At 37.0% G+C, this 15,195-nt stretch overlaps 2 protein-coding genes across 2 annotated transcripts in view; one reads left to right on the plus strand and one right to left on the minus strand.

Moving 5' to 3' along the window:
* Positions 1 to 15,195, minus strand: part of Mnat1 (MNAT1 component of CDK activating kinase) — a 205,722-nt gene that overhangs the window by 129,797 nt on the left and 60,730 nt on the right. Inside the window, exons 4-5 of the mRNA XM_008839486.3 lie at positions 8,102 to 8,205; positions 3,738 to 3,878 (exon numbers count right to left, since the gene is read on the minus strand). Of these exons, the coding sequence (XP_008837708.1) occupies positions 3,738 to 3,878; positions 8,102 to 8,205 (245 nt within the window). The remainder of the gene's footprint in view (positions 1 to 3,737; positions 3,879 to 8,101; positions 8,206 to 15,195) is intronic.
* LOC103739180 (c-Myc-binding protein-like) lies at positions 5,708 to 6,242 on the plus strand. Its single transcript, XM_008839485.1, has one exon. It carries the CDS (start codon positions 5,759 to 5,761, stop codon positions 6,068 to 6,070), a length of 312 nt encoding a protein of 103 aa, XP_008837707.1. The 5' UTR covers positions 5,708 to 5,758; the 3' UTR covers positions 6,071 to 6,242.

Genomic DNA, 15,195 nt, shown 5'->3' on the forward strand with positions numbered 1-15,195 from the left:
GTTACATGGGCTTGGGAGGAGCCCCTGGCTCCTTTCTTTTACCAGTTCTGCCTATGTGAAGATAAGTCAAAGGTCCTGCTCAACTATGGCTGGCTTCATTTGGAAGCATGGAGGAAATGTTTCCTCTGTGTTGACCCTTCTCTTTGTAGACTGGACACTGGTTTAAGTCCATTTGATGGGGTCTCCATGGCCTCCTTGATCAAGAGGACAGGTAACTAACCACAGTTACAGTACATTTTGAGAGATGCTCAGAGTTCCCTGGAACTTAGCTGACCTAGGAGGGCAAGGAGCAAAAACTGTCCTTTATGTCCCTCTGACCAAATTAGTACAGGCCTCAAAGTATAGCTGTTAAACATCCAAGAAGGTTATTTCCAACAGTCTGGTACTTTTAATTACTATGTGCCATGTAGATAAAGCTTGGGCAAAGACCAAACATTCTCAGATAAACCTTGCCTAGATATATATCATATTCCTTGAGCTAGTTTTCCCCTTTCTCCCTTAATAATACCCTTCTCCTATGGTCCCACCTCTCTTAAGCTCCTCCTTTCCCTTTATCCCCAAGGTTCTTTGTATAGCCCTCCCTCCCCCACCCCTTTAAAATAACCCCATTTTTATCCATAGCTCCCTTGTTAATGTCTGTTTCCTATTGTTCTCTTTCAGATTCTTTCTTTTCCTTTACCTCCCTGGTTCCTTTCCATTATCCTGGTTCCTGTAGTTATGTCTGGATTCATAATCACTTATCAGGATTTGGTGCTAGGATCCACATATGAGGGAGAACATATGTCATTTTGGGGTTGTTGTTGTTGTTGTTTTGTTTTCTGAGTCTGTGTTATTTCACTTAGTGTAATAGTTTGTAGTTCCATCCATTTACCTGCAATTTCATGATTTCATCTTTCTTTACTGTTGAGTAAAACTCCATCGTATAAATGAACCACATTTTCATTGTCTACTTGTCAGTTGAGGGACACTTAGGTTGCTTCCATCTCTTAGCTATTGTGAAAAGAGCAGCAACAAACATGGATGTACAAGTGTCTCTGCAATAGGATGAGTTCTTTGGGTATATGCCGAGGAGTGGTATAACTGGGTCAAATGGTAGGTTCATTTGTAGTTTTTTAAGAGTTATCCACACTGCTTTCCATAAGGGTTGAACAACTTTGCAATCCCACCAGCAGTGGATGAGCGTTCCCCTTTCCCCACATCCTCTCCAACATTTGGTATCATTTGTTCTCTTGATCTTGGCCAGTCTGACTGGGGTAAGGTGAAATCTTAAAGTGGTTTTAATTTGCATTTCCCTAATTACTAATGATGTTGAACACCTTTTAAGATGCTTCTTAGCCATCTTTATTTCTTCTTTTAAGAACTCTCTGTTTAACTCCTTAGCCCATCTTTAATTGGGTTACTTCCTTTCTTGATTGTTTTTTGAGTTTGTTACATATTCTGGATGTTAAACCTCTGTCAGATGTGTCGCTGGTGAAGATTTTCTCCCATTCTGTGGGTTTTCTCTTCACTTCTTTGGTTGCTTCTTCTGATGTACAGAAGCTTTTTAGTTTAATGAGGTCCCATTTGTTGACTCTTGACCTTGTTTCCTGAGCAAGCAATTGATGTCTTGTTTAGAAAGCTCTTTCCTACACCTGTATCTTGTAGGTATTTGCCAATGTTTTCTTCTAACAGTTTCAGAGTTTCAGGCTTCACATTGAGGTCTCTGACCCATTTGGAGTTGACTTTTGTGGAAGGTGAAAGATAAGGGTTTAGTTTCATTCTTCTACAGGTGGAGATCCAATTTTTCCAGCACCATTTGCTGAACATGCTGTTTTTCCTCCAGTGAATGTTCTTGGACCCTTTGTGAAATATCAGGTGGCTGAAATTGCATATGCTCTTATTTGGGTCTTCAATTTTGTTCCATTGATCTACGGGTCTATTTTTGTGCCAGTACCATGTTGTTTTTATGATTATATCTCTGTAGTACAGTTTAAAATCTGGTATAGTAATCCCCCCAGCATTGCTCTTAGTGCTCCAGGTTGCTGCAAAAAGACTTTCTTAGAGAGGAGCACTTTCTTGCTCATGATGTCACTAACATCACAAGGGTTGTAAGTTTCAAATAATAAAGCACAAATCCATGAACAACTTCACAGGCACAGTCACTATTATTGCTCTTATCTAACAAAGTTGAATAAGGAGCTAATTGATAGAAAATACTAATATTGTAACAACACTGCCATTTCATTCAAAATAAATATTATTTTTATGCAAATATATGGGCACGCAGTTCTGTCACAGAATAATCAGTCACTATATTTCAGCACAGAACCAAAACATTCTAAAATAACCTTGTTGTTGGAAAACTATTAATCAAGAGAAAATGCTCTAAAAATGTTCAAGTAAGCTTAGAGACATAAGCAATATGTTCAGTATTATGTCAATTATAACATTCTTTATGTCATCTGAAATATATTGACAAAACATTGAAAAAGAGGAGGAGGAGGAGGAGGAGGAAGAGGAAGAAGAGAGAAAAGGAGAGGAAGAAAGAAAAGCAACAGAAGTGAAACCAACAGAGTTCTACTTCAACATCCTTCTTTAAGACCCACAAATGGCACCATGTCCACAAACATCCTCCTATCTCAGGATGAATCACTTTTAAAAGATTTTGTTTTAATTTTTATTTTATGTGTATGCACATATTGTCTGCATGTAGGTAAGTGCACCCGTGTCATGCTGGCACAGGACAGAAGAGACTTATCAGATCCCCTGGAACTGGAGCTACAGACAGTTAGCCGCCAGGTGGGATGCTGGGATTCAAACCCAGGTCTTCTGCACGAACAGCCAGTGTTCTTAACTACTGAGCCATCTCTCCAGTCTTTTAAATTCTTTTAGTAGATATATAAAGGGGGCATACAAATAAAATAGAAATTATAATTAAAGCAATTTTCATAATTCCTATCACTAAACTCTCTTTGAGGTAGAGGTTGAATATGAAATGAATTTATATTTAGCAAATTCTGGAAAAACAAATTTTCCCAAGCAGATATTATGCAAAGGTGATCCTAACCCCACAAAGGGGTGGAAACACTGCCTGAGGGACTGAATGCATTCTTTCACTGACTGGAGATGATGCTAAACCAGCTTCCCAGCCCAAGTCTTAAACATTCACATGTCTACTTCTTTACTCTCAGAATGTTGCCCCCTACAACTCCACTAGTGTGCAAGATATCCACATACACACCTACAGAAGTCACATGGGGTAGTGACCTGACAATACACTGCAGAGGGAGAGGACCCCAAAGACCCACTTGAATTCTTAACTCAAAGAATTCTAAGCATGAAAGATTACGGGGGAAGGTTGTTTGGCAAGGGTATGACCTACTATTCAGCAACACATATGACAACATCAAGAGCTATCAAAACTAAAGGTGAGGCTGGCAAGATGGCTCAGCAGGGAAAGGCATTTGCCATGCAAGCCTGACAACCTGAGTTGAATCTTCAGGACCCAAATAAAGGTGGAAGGAGAGAACTAACTCCACAAAGCTGTCCTCTGACCTCCACATGCATGCCCCACACATACATCATACACACACACACACACACACACACACAAAACAATAATAATAATAATTTTTTAAATATACTAGAAAAAACTGAATATGAACTCGAGCATGAATACTCTGAAACTGCCGTTAAATGCCATTATTCAGCAAAATGCCAAGTTTAACTTCTTGATCGTAATTAGCATTAATACATACCAGTTCATCTAAAAATGCCTGCTTATTCTTCCTTTTGAGAATCTGCTGCAGTTGTTCTTCCTTTTGTATAAATAGTCTTCTTTGTTCATTTTCCTGACGTTCTACCTCTAATGCTTCCTCCAATTCTTCCTGTTCCCGAGTCTAAACAGAAATTCATATACGGAATGGAGTAATTTAGCAACCAGCAACAATCTGATAACATACTCTATTTATGGAAACAAAGAAAACTAATCACTTATATTTAATGTAATAATTCTATACAGAAGAAACTATGATTTATTTCATGTGCACATGTTACTATTACAGAGAATGCCCAATATCTAAACAAAGTACACTAAGCCCAGAAGCACAGATGGAATAACTAGTTAATATGGAGGGAGGAGTGCGCTAAATAATTGTTACAGACAATTTAAAGTCATTCACTTTATGGGCTTTAACATGGATTTTTTTCCATCCATTTATTAGGCACATTTCTTCCTTCTAAAAAAACACAAAGCTTTCACGCAGAAAAAAAAATGTTGCACTTATATTGTAGAAACTTAGTATGTGCAAAATTAAACATCTGGTCTTCCAGATTCCATACTCTGCTGACAGCACACAAGCATCTCAGGTAAACTCAATCTCAAAGTCATTTTAGTTTACTCTCCTCCCCATTCTCCTTGAATCGGTTGCTAAGTCTTGTGAGCATTTTCTCCAAGTCATTTTTACAAACTTTCCACCTTTGTTACATAGGTTAATACTCTAATACAAGTTTTCAGTTGAGAAGAAATCCAAACTTCACCTAAAAGGATAAGTAAAACAAATGTAAAGCTGGATGTGGGTGGAGCACATACTTTTAGTCCTAACATTTGAGGGGCAGAGGTAAGCACAGCTTCGTGAGTTGGGGACCAGCCTGGTCTATACAGGGAGTTCTAGGCCAGTGGAGCTACATAGTAAGACCTTGTCTCAAAAAAAAAAAGAACATATAAATCTAGTAAAAAACAAAAAATGTATCTAGTATGTTTGTTTATTTGTAATTAAGTATGTCAAGTGTCCATACAGTGTATACATAATGTGTAGCAATGATACAATTGATAAAGTGATAAATTTTCCCCAGAACTACAAATTGAATTAGAAAAGGTTTCATGTAGTGTTACTAGTGGAACTGTGTCCATAAAAAAGTTACATTAAAGACCTAAATCCTGGTACCAATAAAAATGACCTTATTTGGATAAATAGATCTTTGCTGAGGTAATCAAGTTAAGAGGATACCATACTGGAAATCTGAACACAGACGCACAGAGGACCAGGTGAAGAAGAAAGCAAAGCACAGCAGTGATTGCTGGCTACCACAGAGGCAAAGAAGGATCCAGCCTGGGAGCCTTCAGAGATAGTGTGGCCCTGCTGACACCTAAATTTTAGAGTTTTAGCCTCTCTAATAGTGAGAAAATAAATTCCTCTTGTTTTAAGCAACCTGGGTTTTGGTAATTTGTTACAGTAACTCTAGGAAAGCAATACATAGAGTTTTAGGACTTCAAACACCCCCAATGATAGAAGAACAACATTTCGTAAAGGAAAACAACTGGACAAAGATGTGAAACAAGATAGATTGTTTGGTAGCTAAGTCATGAAATATGGGAGAAAGACAAAGCTAGAGAGGAAAGGAGTCAGAAGATCACGGCAGGTCTACTGCAACACACAAAAGGAAGTTGTCCCCTATGGAAGCAACTGGTAAGACATTAAGAGACTCTGAGGAATCGTTTAGAAAGATGACTAGCAGCAGGAAGGTGTACAGATCAACAGGCTTCAAGCTGACAACAGGGGACTAGTTAGAATGATATGCAAATACCTCAGAAAGAAAGGTCCCTAAGTAAAGTAATAGAATTATTAGAAGAGCCAGGTTTAAAAAATGATAAGGAGTGACCATCAACCAAACATGAAGACTGACTGACCAGCTATGGCTTGCACACTAGTGAATGCAAAAATGGAGAGACCTGCCAGCCAGTGTCTTCAGTGCCAGCTATGCTGCTGTCGCTGTCACTATGGCCTATTACAAAGCTGTGGACTTGAAGCGCAAGCAGTTCTGGAGGTACGTGGAGAATTCAGGGGTGCTGGACATGCTGATGAAAGTGTTGGTAGCCTTATACGAAGAACCAGAGAAGCCTACTAGTACTCTGGATTTTTTAAAGCATCACTTAGTAGCTGCTACCCCGGAAAACCCAGAAATAGAGCTACTTCGCCTAGAATTGACAGAAATGAAAGAGAAATATGAAACTAATGTAGAAGAAAATAAAAAACTGAAAGCAAAGCTTGCTCAGTATGAACCACCTCAGGAGGAGAAGCATGCTGAATAGGATTCTTCTCAGTTGAAAAGACACTGAAAAATGGTTTTGTATCACTTGAATAGTTTGTATAGTATATAATCTTTTCTGAACAGATGCTGTAAAACTTTTAATATGTTAAATTCACTTATCACACTTTAACTGTTATAAACACATATACTTAGAATCATCAACAAAAACTCAACATAATTTTCAAAAAAAAATGGACAGACCATCCAAACCGATCAATAAATAACTGAGCTCCCATAATATTATACAGCAAATGGTACTGTTATACATATGCAGAACATTCTGTCTCATGGGAGCAGCTAATCTTTTTAAGCACATAAGAACTATTGCAAAGATAGATCACAAATCACAAAACAAGTCTTAGAAATTTAAGAAAACTGAAATGTGGGCCGACTATGGTAACACACATCTTCAATTCCAGCACTTGGGAGGCAAGAGGCAGGCAGATCTCTATGAGATCAAGGCCAGCTTGGTCTATATAGTGAGTTCCAGGCCAGCTGGGGCTACAGGTAGACCCTGTATCAAAAAAAGAAATGAAAACTGAAATCTGGCCAGGCATGGTGGTGCATGTCTTTCATGTTAACACTTAGGAGGTAAAGGCAGGTGAATCTCCGTGAATTTGAGGCAAGCCTGGTCTACACAGTGAGTTCTAGGTTACCAGGAATACACAGTGATACCCTGTCTAGAAAGAAAAGAAAAAAAGAAAAATGATAAAAAACAAAACTGAAATCTTACCAAGTATAATAAATACTTTATGATTTCACTTATATGAGTTATATAAAATAGACAAACCAAGAGCTAGGAAGAAAGCTCAGGGGTAAAGTCCTTGCCATGCAAGCATGAGGATCAGCATTGAATCCCCAAAACCCATATAAAAATCCATGCTTGGTAGCTTGTGCTAAAATTCTGCCACTGGAGAGGCAGGGCAGGCAGATCTCTGGGGCTCATTGAAACAAGACATAAAGTTGATTTCTGATCACCACACATACCCTTGCACATAAGTGTATACACATACATATACATACAAATAGTCAAATTCAAAGTGTTATATAATATATATATATATCATATGTATAATAGAGTACATTAAATTGGGCAAGGGGCAATAAGCAGAGGTGTGATAGAAAAGGGGATCTAAATACCATGAGATTACATTGTATGAAAAAAATGCAAAAATTCAATTAAAAAAAGAGTGGAATGGTTCAAGAGACATGTATCATTTTAGGGCTGATTACAGTTGGCCAATAAGTACCTCAAAAGTAATTACCTCTACTTTCTTCCGAAACATGAAAGCTAAGTTGTAAGAAAAAAAAAAAAAAATGACACCTAAATTCTAGAAATAAGACAATTATATCTCTACATATGTATAATTTTTATCCATTGCAGAATAAGCTTAACCATGAATAACAATAAATATTTAAATATTTCATGTCCTAAAATATTTAAAGACAAATTTTGACATTAGGTCAACTAAAAATTATTTTTATTATGTGATAAAGCCACTATTTTAATACACAAAAAAATGTGTACACCAAAACCAAGTTAAGCTTAGCTTTCACATCTGTTTCTCCGGTTTAATCATTAATTCATTTTAGTTTCCAATAAATGATGCTTTGTTTTCCTTAAATTCCCCTGGAGAGCTACAACAATGTGGCCTCCACTATCCTTTGTTTTAAATAACAAAGAAATTAATGTCCAAGGATAAAAAAGAACCTGATCATTGCTCAAATGCAAACTTAACTCACCAGAGAATGGACCTATTCCTTATAGAAAGTCCAGTCTAATATAATGCTGTTTTTGCTACAGTAATGTGGATATCCCCCTAACTACATGCATCAATAAAATACATCAGTATTTCTCACTTAAATTTCAGTTAAATTCCTTAGCCACAGCTGACCTGGAACTCACTATGTAGGCCAGGCTGGCCTCAATCTCATAGAGATCTGCCTGCCTCTGTTTCCCAGTGCTGGGATTAAGGGCAGGCGTGAAAATATTTGTTACTAATACGAAAGAAGAAAATATTTAGCAACTAACCAGCTTTAATTTATTTTTCTGAATGACATCTTTGTTTTCCTTTTGGTATATCTCCATTTTCTTTTTGGTGTTGTCCAAATCCACATTGTTGGTCAAATTGAAGACTGAATCAAAAAGAAAATAAAGCCATGAAACAGTTTTACTATAAATCTTAAGGCAATAATAAAAACCAAATGGTCACCATGTTGACTCCGTAGTCACTAGATTATCATCCTTTACAGCTCTACCTGTGTCCTTCAATCTTCTATTTTAGAGACTAGCTTAGTTATAATAGCTATGTTTTCTACGTCAAACATAAGGACAAACTGTCAGATACTTTGTACAGAGCATCTAAATATCAGGATCAGTCCAGAACACCTATGACAAGCATTTGCTGGACTCACATTAGATTTTGTTTGTATAGTCTCCACTCTAGTTTTAAAGTCTATAAAAGATTGCTATTTTTTAATAAATAAACCCAGGATCTACACTAGTCAGAAACAAAACTGTAAGGAATCTATACTCAAGAAATAGAAAAATTATCTGAAAGAATAGATCATATACCTTTATAACATATTAAACAAAAACTACACTTGGGAGCTGTGGGTTTGATTCAGTACAGGCCTTGCCTAATGCCAAGAAGCCCAGGGGCTTGGTCCCCAGCACCACACACACATACAAAAACAGGTTTTATTTACATTCCAACTGTCTCCAACATGACTGGGCTCAAGCTATTTCTCATGTAATCTAGATGTAGAAAGGTATAACACAAGAAAGAGCGGAAACTTAAGAAGAACAAATGATAAACTGGCACCAAAACGTAGTAAAGTAATTTATTTAGATAAGCAACTGATGCATTTTTGAATGCCATCAAATTTTCAGTAAGTTGAAACTGTCTTCTTGAGGCTGGGCAGTAGCTTAGTAGATAGAGTGCTTGCCTAGCATGCTCAAAGCTCTGGATTTGATTCCTAGTAGCCCCATAAAACAGGATGTGGAATTACACACCTGTAATCCCAGCACTCAGGAGGTAAAAGCATTAATATAGAATTTAAGGTCAGCCTTTGAGACCCTGCCTGTTTTATACTTCCAATCCAAAATAAATTATCAAGTTACACTCTCTCCCAAATTTACATAAGTAAATAAAAAAGGGCTACTATAATGAACTTACAAAATAAACAAACCTGTTTTGCATATATAAAATCATATTAGAAGGTACTGTTCCCATTATCCACCTCTTACAACCTGCATCATTCTAAGAATCCATATCATTAAGACTCTCTTGCTCCATAATTCAATTCAAACTTCCTTTGGCTTCCCTGTCATCATTCTCCATTCATTATCAGCCCTTCTACCTTTTTCCAACTTAATCACCATTGCTTTCTACTTCTTGTCCCATGAACAAAACAGATCTGCCACACATAACTGTCATACTGAAGGATCAACATAGTTTTATTTTGTTGAAAATATTCATCAAGCAAACTCAAATACCAATCTGATCCACAAATCCACTTTCTGCAGAATGTGGCAGCACACAACTACAACCCAAGCACTCAGGAGAACAAGGCAAGAAGTACTATACAGTGAAACTCTGTCTCAAAAACGAAAAAAAAAAACCACCATAATTTCATTTTATCTGCTCAGAAAAAGATAAACCTCCAATTTATCTAAAAAATATACTTTATAATCATTGAAAATCAGACTCAGAAAGACGAACATTACAAGCTCTTCTCTCATTTGTGAATCCTAGATTTTAAACAGATACATAAAAACATATACATATAACAGGAAAGCTGAAGGCAGACAAGGGATTGCAGGAGACTAACTGGAGGGATAAAGGTTAATAGGGAGAAAAGGGGCAGATATGGGGGTGAAGAGCTGGAGGAGATAACGGTTAAGAGGGAGTTGGTGCAGTTATGGGGGCAGGAAAAAACAGCAGCAAGAAGAGAAGATGTAAGACCCGCAGCAACAGCTGCATCTGGGTGCTGCTGGATGTGCTGAACCTCAGGGCTAACCCACCTAATTAGTTAAAATCTGCATTCAAACAAGAGTCTTGCATGGCAATGCCTATGAAAAGCTCTGGGCTAAGAAAATGCTCATATTCAGGTTATAATTTTTAGTGAAGACTGTATATAATCTTTAGTAATAAAGGCAAATGGGACTTTTTCAAAATAGAAAAAGAGGGGCTGGAGAAACAGCTCAGCCAAAAAAGGAGCTGGAGAAGTGGCTTAGCAGGTAAGAGAATATACTTCCCTTGCAGAGGGCGCAAGTTTGGTTCTTAGCATTCAGATCGGGTGACTCACAACAATCTGCAGCTTGAGAGGGATCTAATGTCTTTGTCCTCTGAGAGCACCTACACTCACATGTATATACCCACAGACAGATACACACATACACATAATTCAAAATAGCATAAACAAAGAGAATACCCTACCAATATGGCAAACATCTATGGAATATGACAAGGATTTTACTTAATTACCTAACAGTCTGATTCATACTTTACAGAAGAAGAGTTAGTTTTACATGTATTGGGTGTTTTTGTGTGTACTGGAGCACACATGTGGGTGCCATGGTGTATGCGTGTGGAGGTTAGAGGACAACCTGTGAGGATCAGTTCTCTTCTTCCATCATGTGGATTCCAGGGAATGAACTCAGGACATCACGTTTGGCAAGTGCCTTTACTGACTGAGTCACGTTGCCAGTCCCAGATGTGGTTTAAAGCCAACAAATAACTTGACCAAGGTATACAGCTAGTAATTTCTGGAGCAAGATCTTAATGTAGGTAAATTCCAAAACCTGAATTTTTTTCCAGTTATTTATTTAATAACCACATACTTAGAAGAACCATTTCATTACAACAGCATTGACATATCAATAACAATTTTCTGAGCTAAGATGCATCTTTTTCAAAATTCTAAATTTTTAGGTTTACAGTTAAATTATTACAGTTATACAATATTGTACTCATTATAAACCCTATAAGACATAAAATTAAATGAGGTTTTAACCTTTAAAAAAGATCTCCATTTCATTATTAAAATACAGTTTCATACAGAAAAAATCATTTTCAATGCAATTGACATTAAGATGTTTGCACATGCGTTTCTAATCTCTATAGATGTGATTATAACTAGTGACAGTCAGCTACTTTCTGAGCTCCTTGGCATCTGAGCATGAATATAAAGTCGCCAGATAGATTTCAATGGTAATGTTTTTCACATCTACTAATTTTTTTATCATCTTTTTTTTATTTTTAATAACTACATGATTAGAAGAAGCATTTCACTACAGATTTAACATATTCAGTAACACACTCCAGAGGAAGAGTACATCTCTTTCACAAGCGGGTGCCAGTTTCTAGGTTCACAGTTGAATTAACACAGTTATACAATATTGAACTCAGTATAAGCCCTGTAAAACATAAAATTGAATGAGTTTTTAACCTTTATTTCATTTTAGAATATATTGTTCCTTTCAGAAAGACTCATTATTTTTGTTACTAACACTGAGATGTTTGCACATGCATCTCTAATCTGTATGTATCTGATTATTACTAGTCATAATCAGTTGCACTTGGATCCTTGGCGCCTGTGTATGTCTATAAAGTCATCAGGTAGATTTCAATGCAAAACCTGAATTTTTAAAAAATATTTATTATTTATTTATTTTTTTTTTAGGAAGGTCAGCTGTTTCTCATCTAGCAGCAATCAGTTGTCAATATTCCTTTAGATAAGATTGGGGTCTGCTGTTCATTTTCCCAGTTTTATGCAGGGTTACTATCTGGAAGTCTCTTGGGCCACTCTGGCTAACTCAAAAGAAGGTATCTCCTATCTGGCATTGTTTCGTATTATGTAGCCTTTAGCTATACATATGGATGCTTAAAAAACCTCTAGATAGGCTGACTAGATTCACCAGATGGACAAGTATTGGGGAATGGCTGGGAGTGCCAACAACACAACAGACAGTAGCGGGCTCTAGTGGGGGAGGGGGGGAGGCTATGGGAGGGTGACGTGGGAAGTGGGTGTATAGATGAATCAGATTGTAATATACACACAAAAAAATCAACAAATTTAAAAAGTGAGTTATATTTGAGGAGGAAGCATAAAATTTTACATCATGTTAATTAGTAGAGGTGATAAACATTACCATTGAAATCTACCTGATGACTTTATATCCATACACAGGGGCCAAGGATCTGAGTGCAACCGACCATGACTAGTAATAATCAGATACAAACAGATTAGAGATGCCTGCACCAAGATCTGAGTGTTATTAGCAAAAACAATGAGTCTTTCTGTAAGAAACAGCATATTTTAAAGTGAAATAGAGATCTTTTTTAAAGGTTAAAAACTCATTCAAAGCCAGGCATGGTGGCGCACGCCTGTAGTCCCAGCACTTGGGAGGCAGAGACAGGCAGATCTCTGTGGCAATTCACCTGTCTTGGTTTCACAAGTGTTGGGTCCTCCTTCCTTTTTTTGGTTGTGAGCCTGAGCCTTTAACAGCTGTACCAGCTCTCCATAATAAAATATTTTTAAAATTAAAATATATATATTTATTTTTATTTTATGTGTTTGAGTGTATTGCCTGCATGTATATAAGTGCACCTGTCTACAATGCTCACAGAGGTCAGAAGAGGGCATTGGATCCCCTGGAAATGGACTTGTTAGCTGCCATGTACGTGCTGGAAACTGAACCCAAGTTTTGTGCAAGAGCAGCCCATGCTCTTAACTGCTGAGCCATCTCTCCAGCCCCCTAAAATCAAAATCTGAATTTTTATCAACAACACATGTGTTGTTTCTGTAAATGCTCACCCCATTCAGCTTTCTGTATAACTACAGACTCCACATGGCTGAGACCTAATCAGATTTAACAATCTGCCCAGAGGCCATCTTAGTATCCACCTCAACTTGTTAACAACTGTTAATATCCAGACCTGACTTATCTCCAGCTTAATGGTCAGCTCTTCCTTAGCCTCATTTTGCAATTAGTTTCTCCATCTGAAATGGCAACCGCATGGTACTTATCATCAGTCTCTGCTACTTGTCCACTTTCTACCCTAGACAACTATTTTCAAAGTACATACCTTGTTAGGCCTATTAGAATATTCTTGTTTATTTACAGATTTTAATTTTCTGTTAAAGAAAATGAGGAAATCAACAAACTTCAAGTCTAGGTGAAATCTATATGGTTAGATACAATTTATTTCTTTTATGATTATAAATGTCATGATAAATCCCCCCCACCGGAAAAAATAAAATAGACAATGTTATTTCCTTTAATCACTTAGAAAATAATTAGCAATAGAGATAAATCATGATCATTGATAATACGAACCCCCTTTCTTTAAAAATAAGAATTGTAAAATTGAATTACTAACATAAAAACTTCTTAGATGAAGCAAGTCTTATTCATGCCACGATGAATCAGGATGGCAAACAGCCCTAGAGCAAAAAGAACAGAAGCTAATTTTCTATATCATTTGACCCTTTATCTCCTTGCTGGTGTAGCCCAGATGTTGACCTGACTCTAATCAAGTATTAAAAGCAAACAAAAAACCTATTATATTTTCTGGAAGATTTAATGTTATTTAAGTACAATTTTAAAGTCTTTTTGGCATCCAGAATTTACAATTATGGCCCTTAGGGCTTTCTCACCCTTTTAAAATAAGTATGCTCTGCACCAAAAGAATAATCTGTTTATTATGAAACTCAGAGCAAACCTTTGAGATAATCCCTGAGGCCATGTGCAGACTGTCATCCCCACAGAAGAGGGTCTATTGTTGATGTCATAAGAAAGCCTGTCTTCATGTATGCCTTCTATTGGAATTTTTATACTATTGTTCAGTGTAATTTAAAATTTTTTATCTTTGTGATATTCACAGAATTTATAATAAAATTTAGATGACAAAATGCCTTCATCTCTATTTTGTGACTTCTCAAACACCTCTGAGCTACCCTGCTAAGTCATTCTCAATGAATGCTTAAGCATCCTTAAACCTACACTTCTACCTATAAAATCAAATCAAAGTTCCTTAATAACTGTAAAAATGACTCAAATCTACTTCCTTACTTGGGGGTTGGTTAGTTGGTTGGTTTGGAGATTTTTGATTGCTTTCTGGACAGGGTTTTGCTTTGCAACCCAGGCTGGCCTAGAACTCATGATTCTCTTGCCTCTATCTTTCAGGTGCAGAAAATAGATCCATGCACCATCACACAAAGCCAGACCCACTTTCTACTCATCTAGTTCTCAGCAACCCATGTTCCAGATGTGAACTACTAGTGACTCATTAAGCCTACCAAGTATTTTCAAAGGCACTGAGAGCAAAAAAAAACAAAAAACAAAAAACAAAACCCTATTGGCTTCATTGTTTAACTAGCAATATGAACTTATCCACAGTACTTGGGTTCTCTACATGTTCTCCACATACAACATCAGTCTAAAATGCCTGTCTCTTTTAGAATTTTGTAAATTATAATGTCTCGGCAGCTCACTCTGGTAATTAGTAGGTGTCTATTAAATTAACATTTTATCCTTTTGACAGTCAATACAGATGGTATCTAACTATCATCTTTGAAGGTATGAATAAAACACAAAGTAAACAGCTGCAGAAACAAGATTTTTAAAAGGAAGTTTTATTTATACAATAACAATCAGAACAATGCCACACAAAAAAAGTGATCGAACCACACCCGACAAAAATTTTAAAGGCCCTGAACTAAAGTCTTTATCTCATCCCTCATTTCTGCAGACTCCCCATCTAACAAAACAAAACAAAAACATTATTCTACAACTTGCATTATCTCATGTGTGTGTGTTCATATGGGGAGAGGAATAGGTGCACACATGTGTGCATGCATATGGAAGCTAGAGGTCAACCTTGGGTGTCATTCTTCATGAAGTCACCCACCTTGTCTCTTTGGACAGGGTACTTCACTGGCCTGTAGCTTGCCAAGTAAGCTAGGCTGGCTGGTCAGCAAGTCCCAGGGATCTTCCTTGTCTCCATCTCCTCAGCACTGGGATTACAAACACAGCCACCATACCTGGCTTTTTTACAGGGGTTCTAGGGATCTAACTGAAGTCCTCATGTTTACATAGCAAGCACTGTGCCAACTGAG

This window comes from Nannospalax galili, unplaced genomic scaffold, assembly GCF_000622305.1.
Source record: "Nannospalax galili isolate Female #2095 unplaced genomic scaffold, S.galili_v1.0 scaffold336, whole genome shotgun sequence".
NCBI classification, from domain to species: Eukaryota; Metazoa; Chordata; class Mammalia; order Rodentia; family Spalacidae; genus Nannospalax; species Nannospalax galili.

Bases quoted from the DNA above. Each gene is read 5' to 3' on its own strand.
- LOC103739180 (XM_008839485.1), top strand. From the start codon at position 5,759: ATGGCCTATTACAAAGCTGTGGACTTGAAGCGCAAGCAGTTCTGGAGG.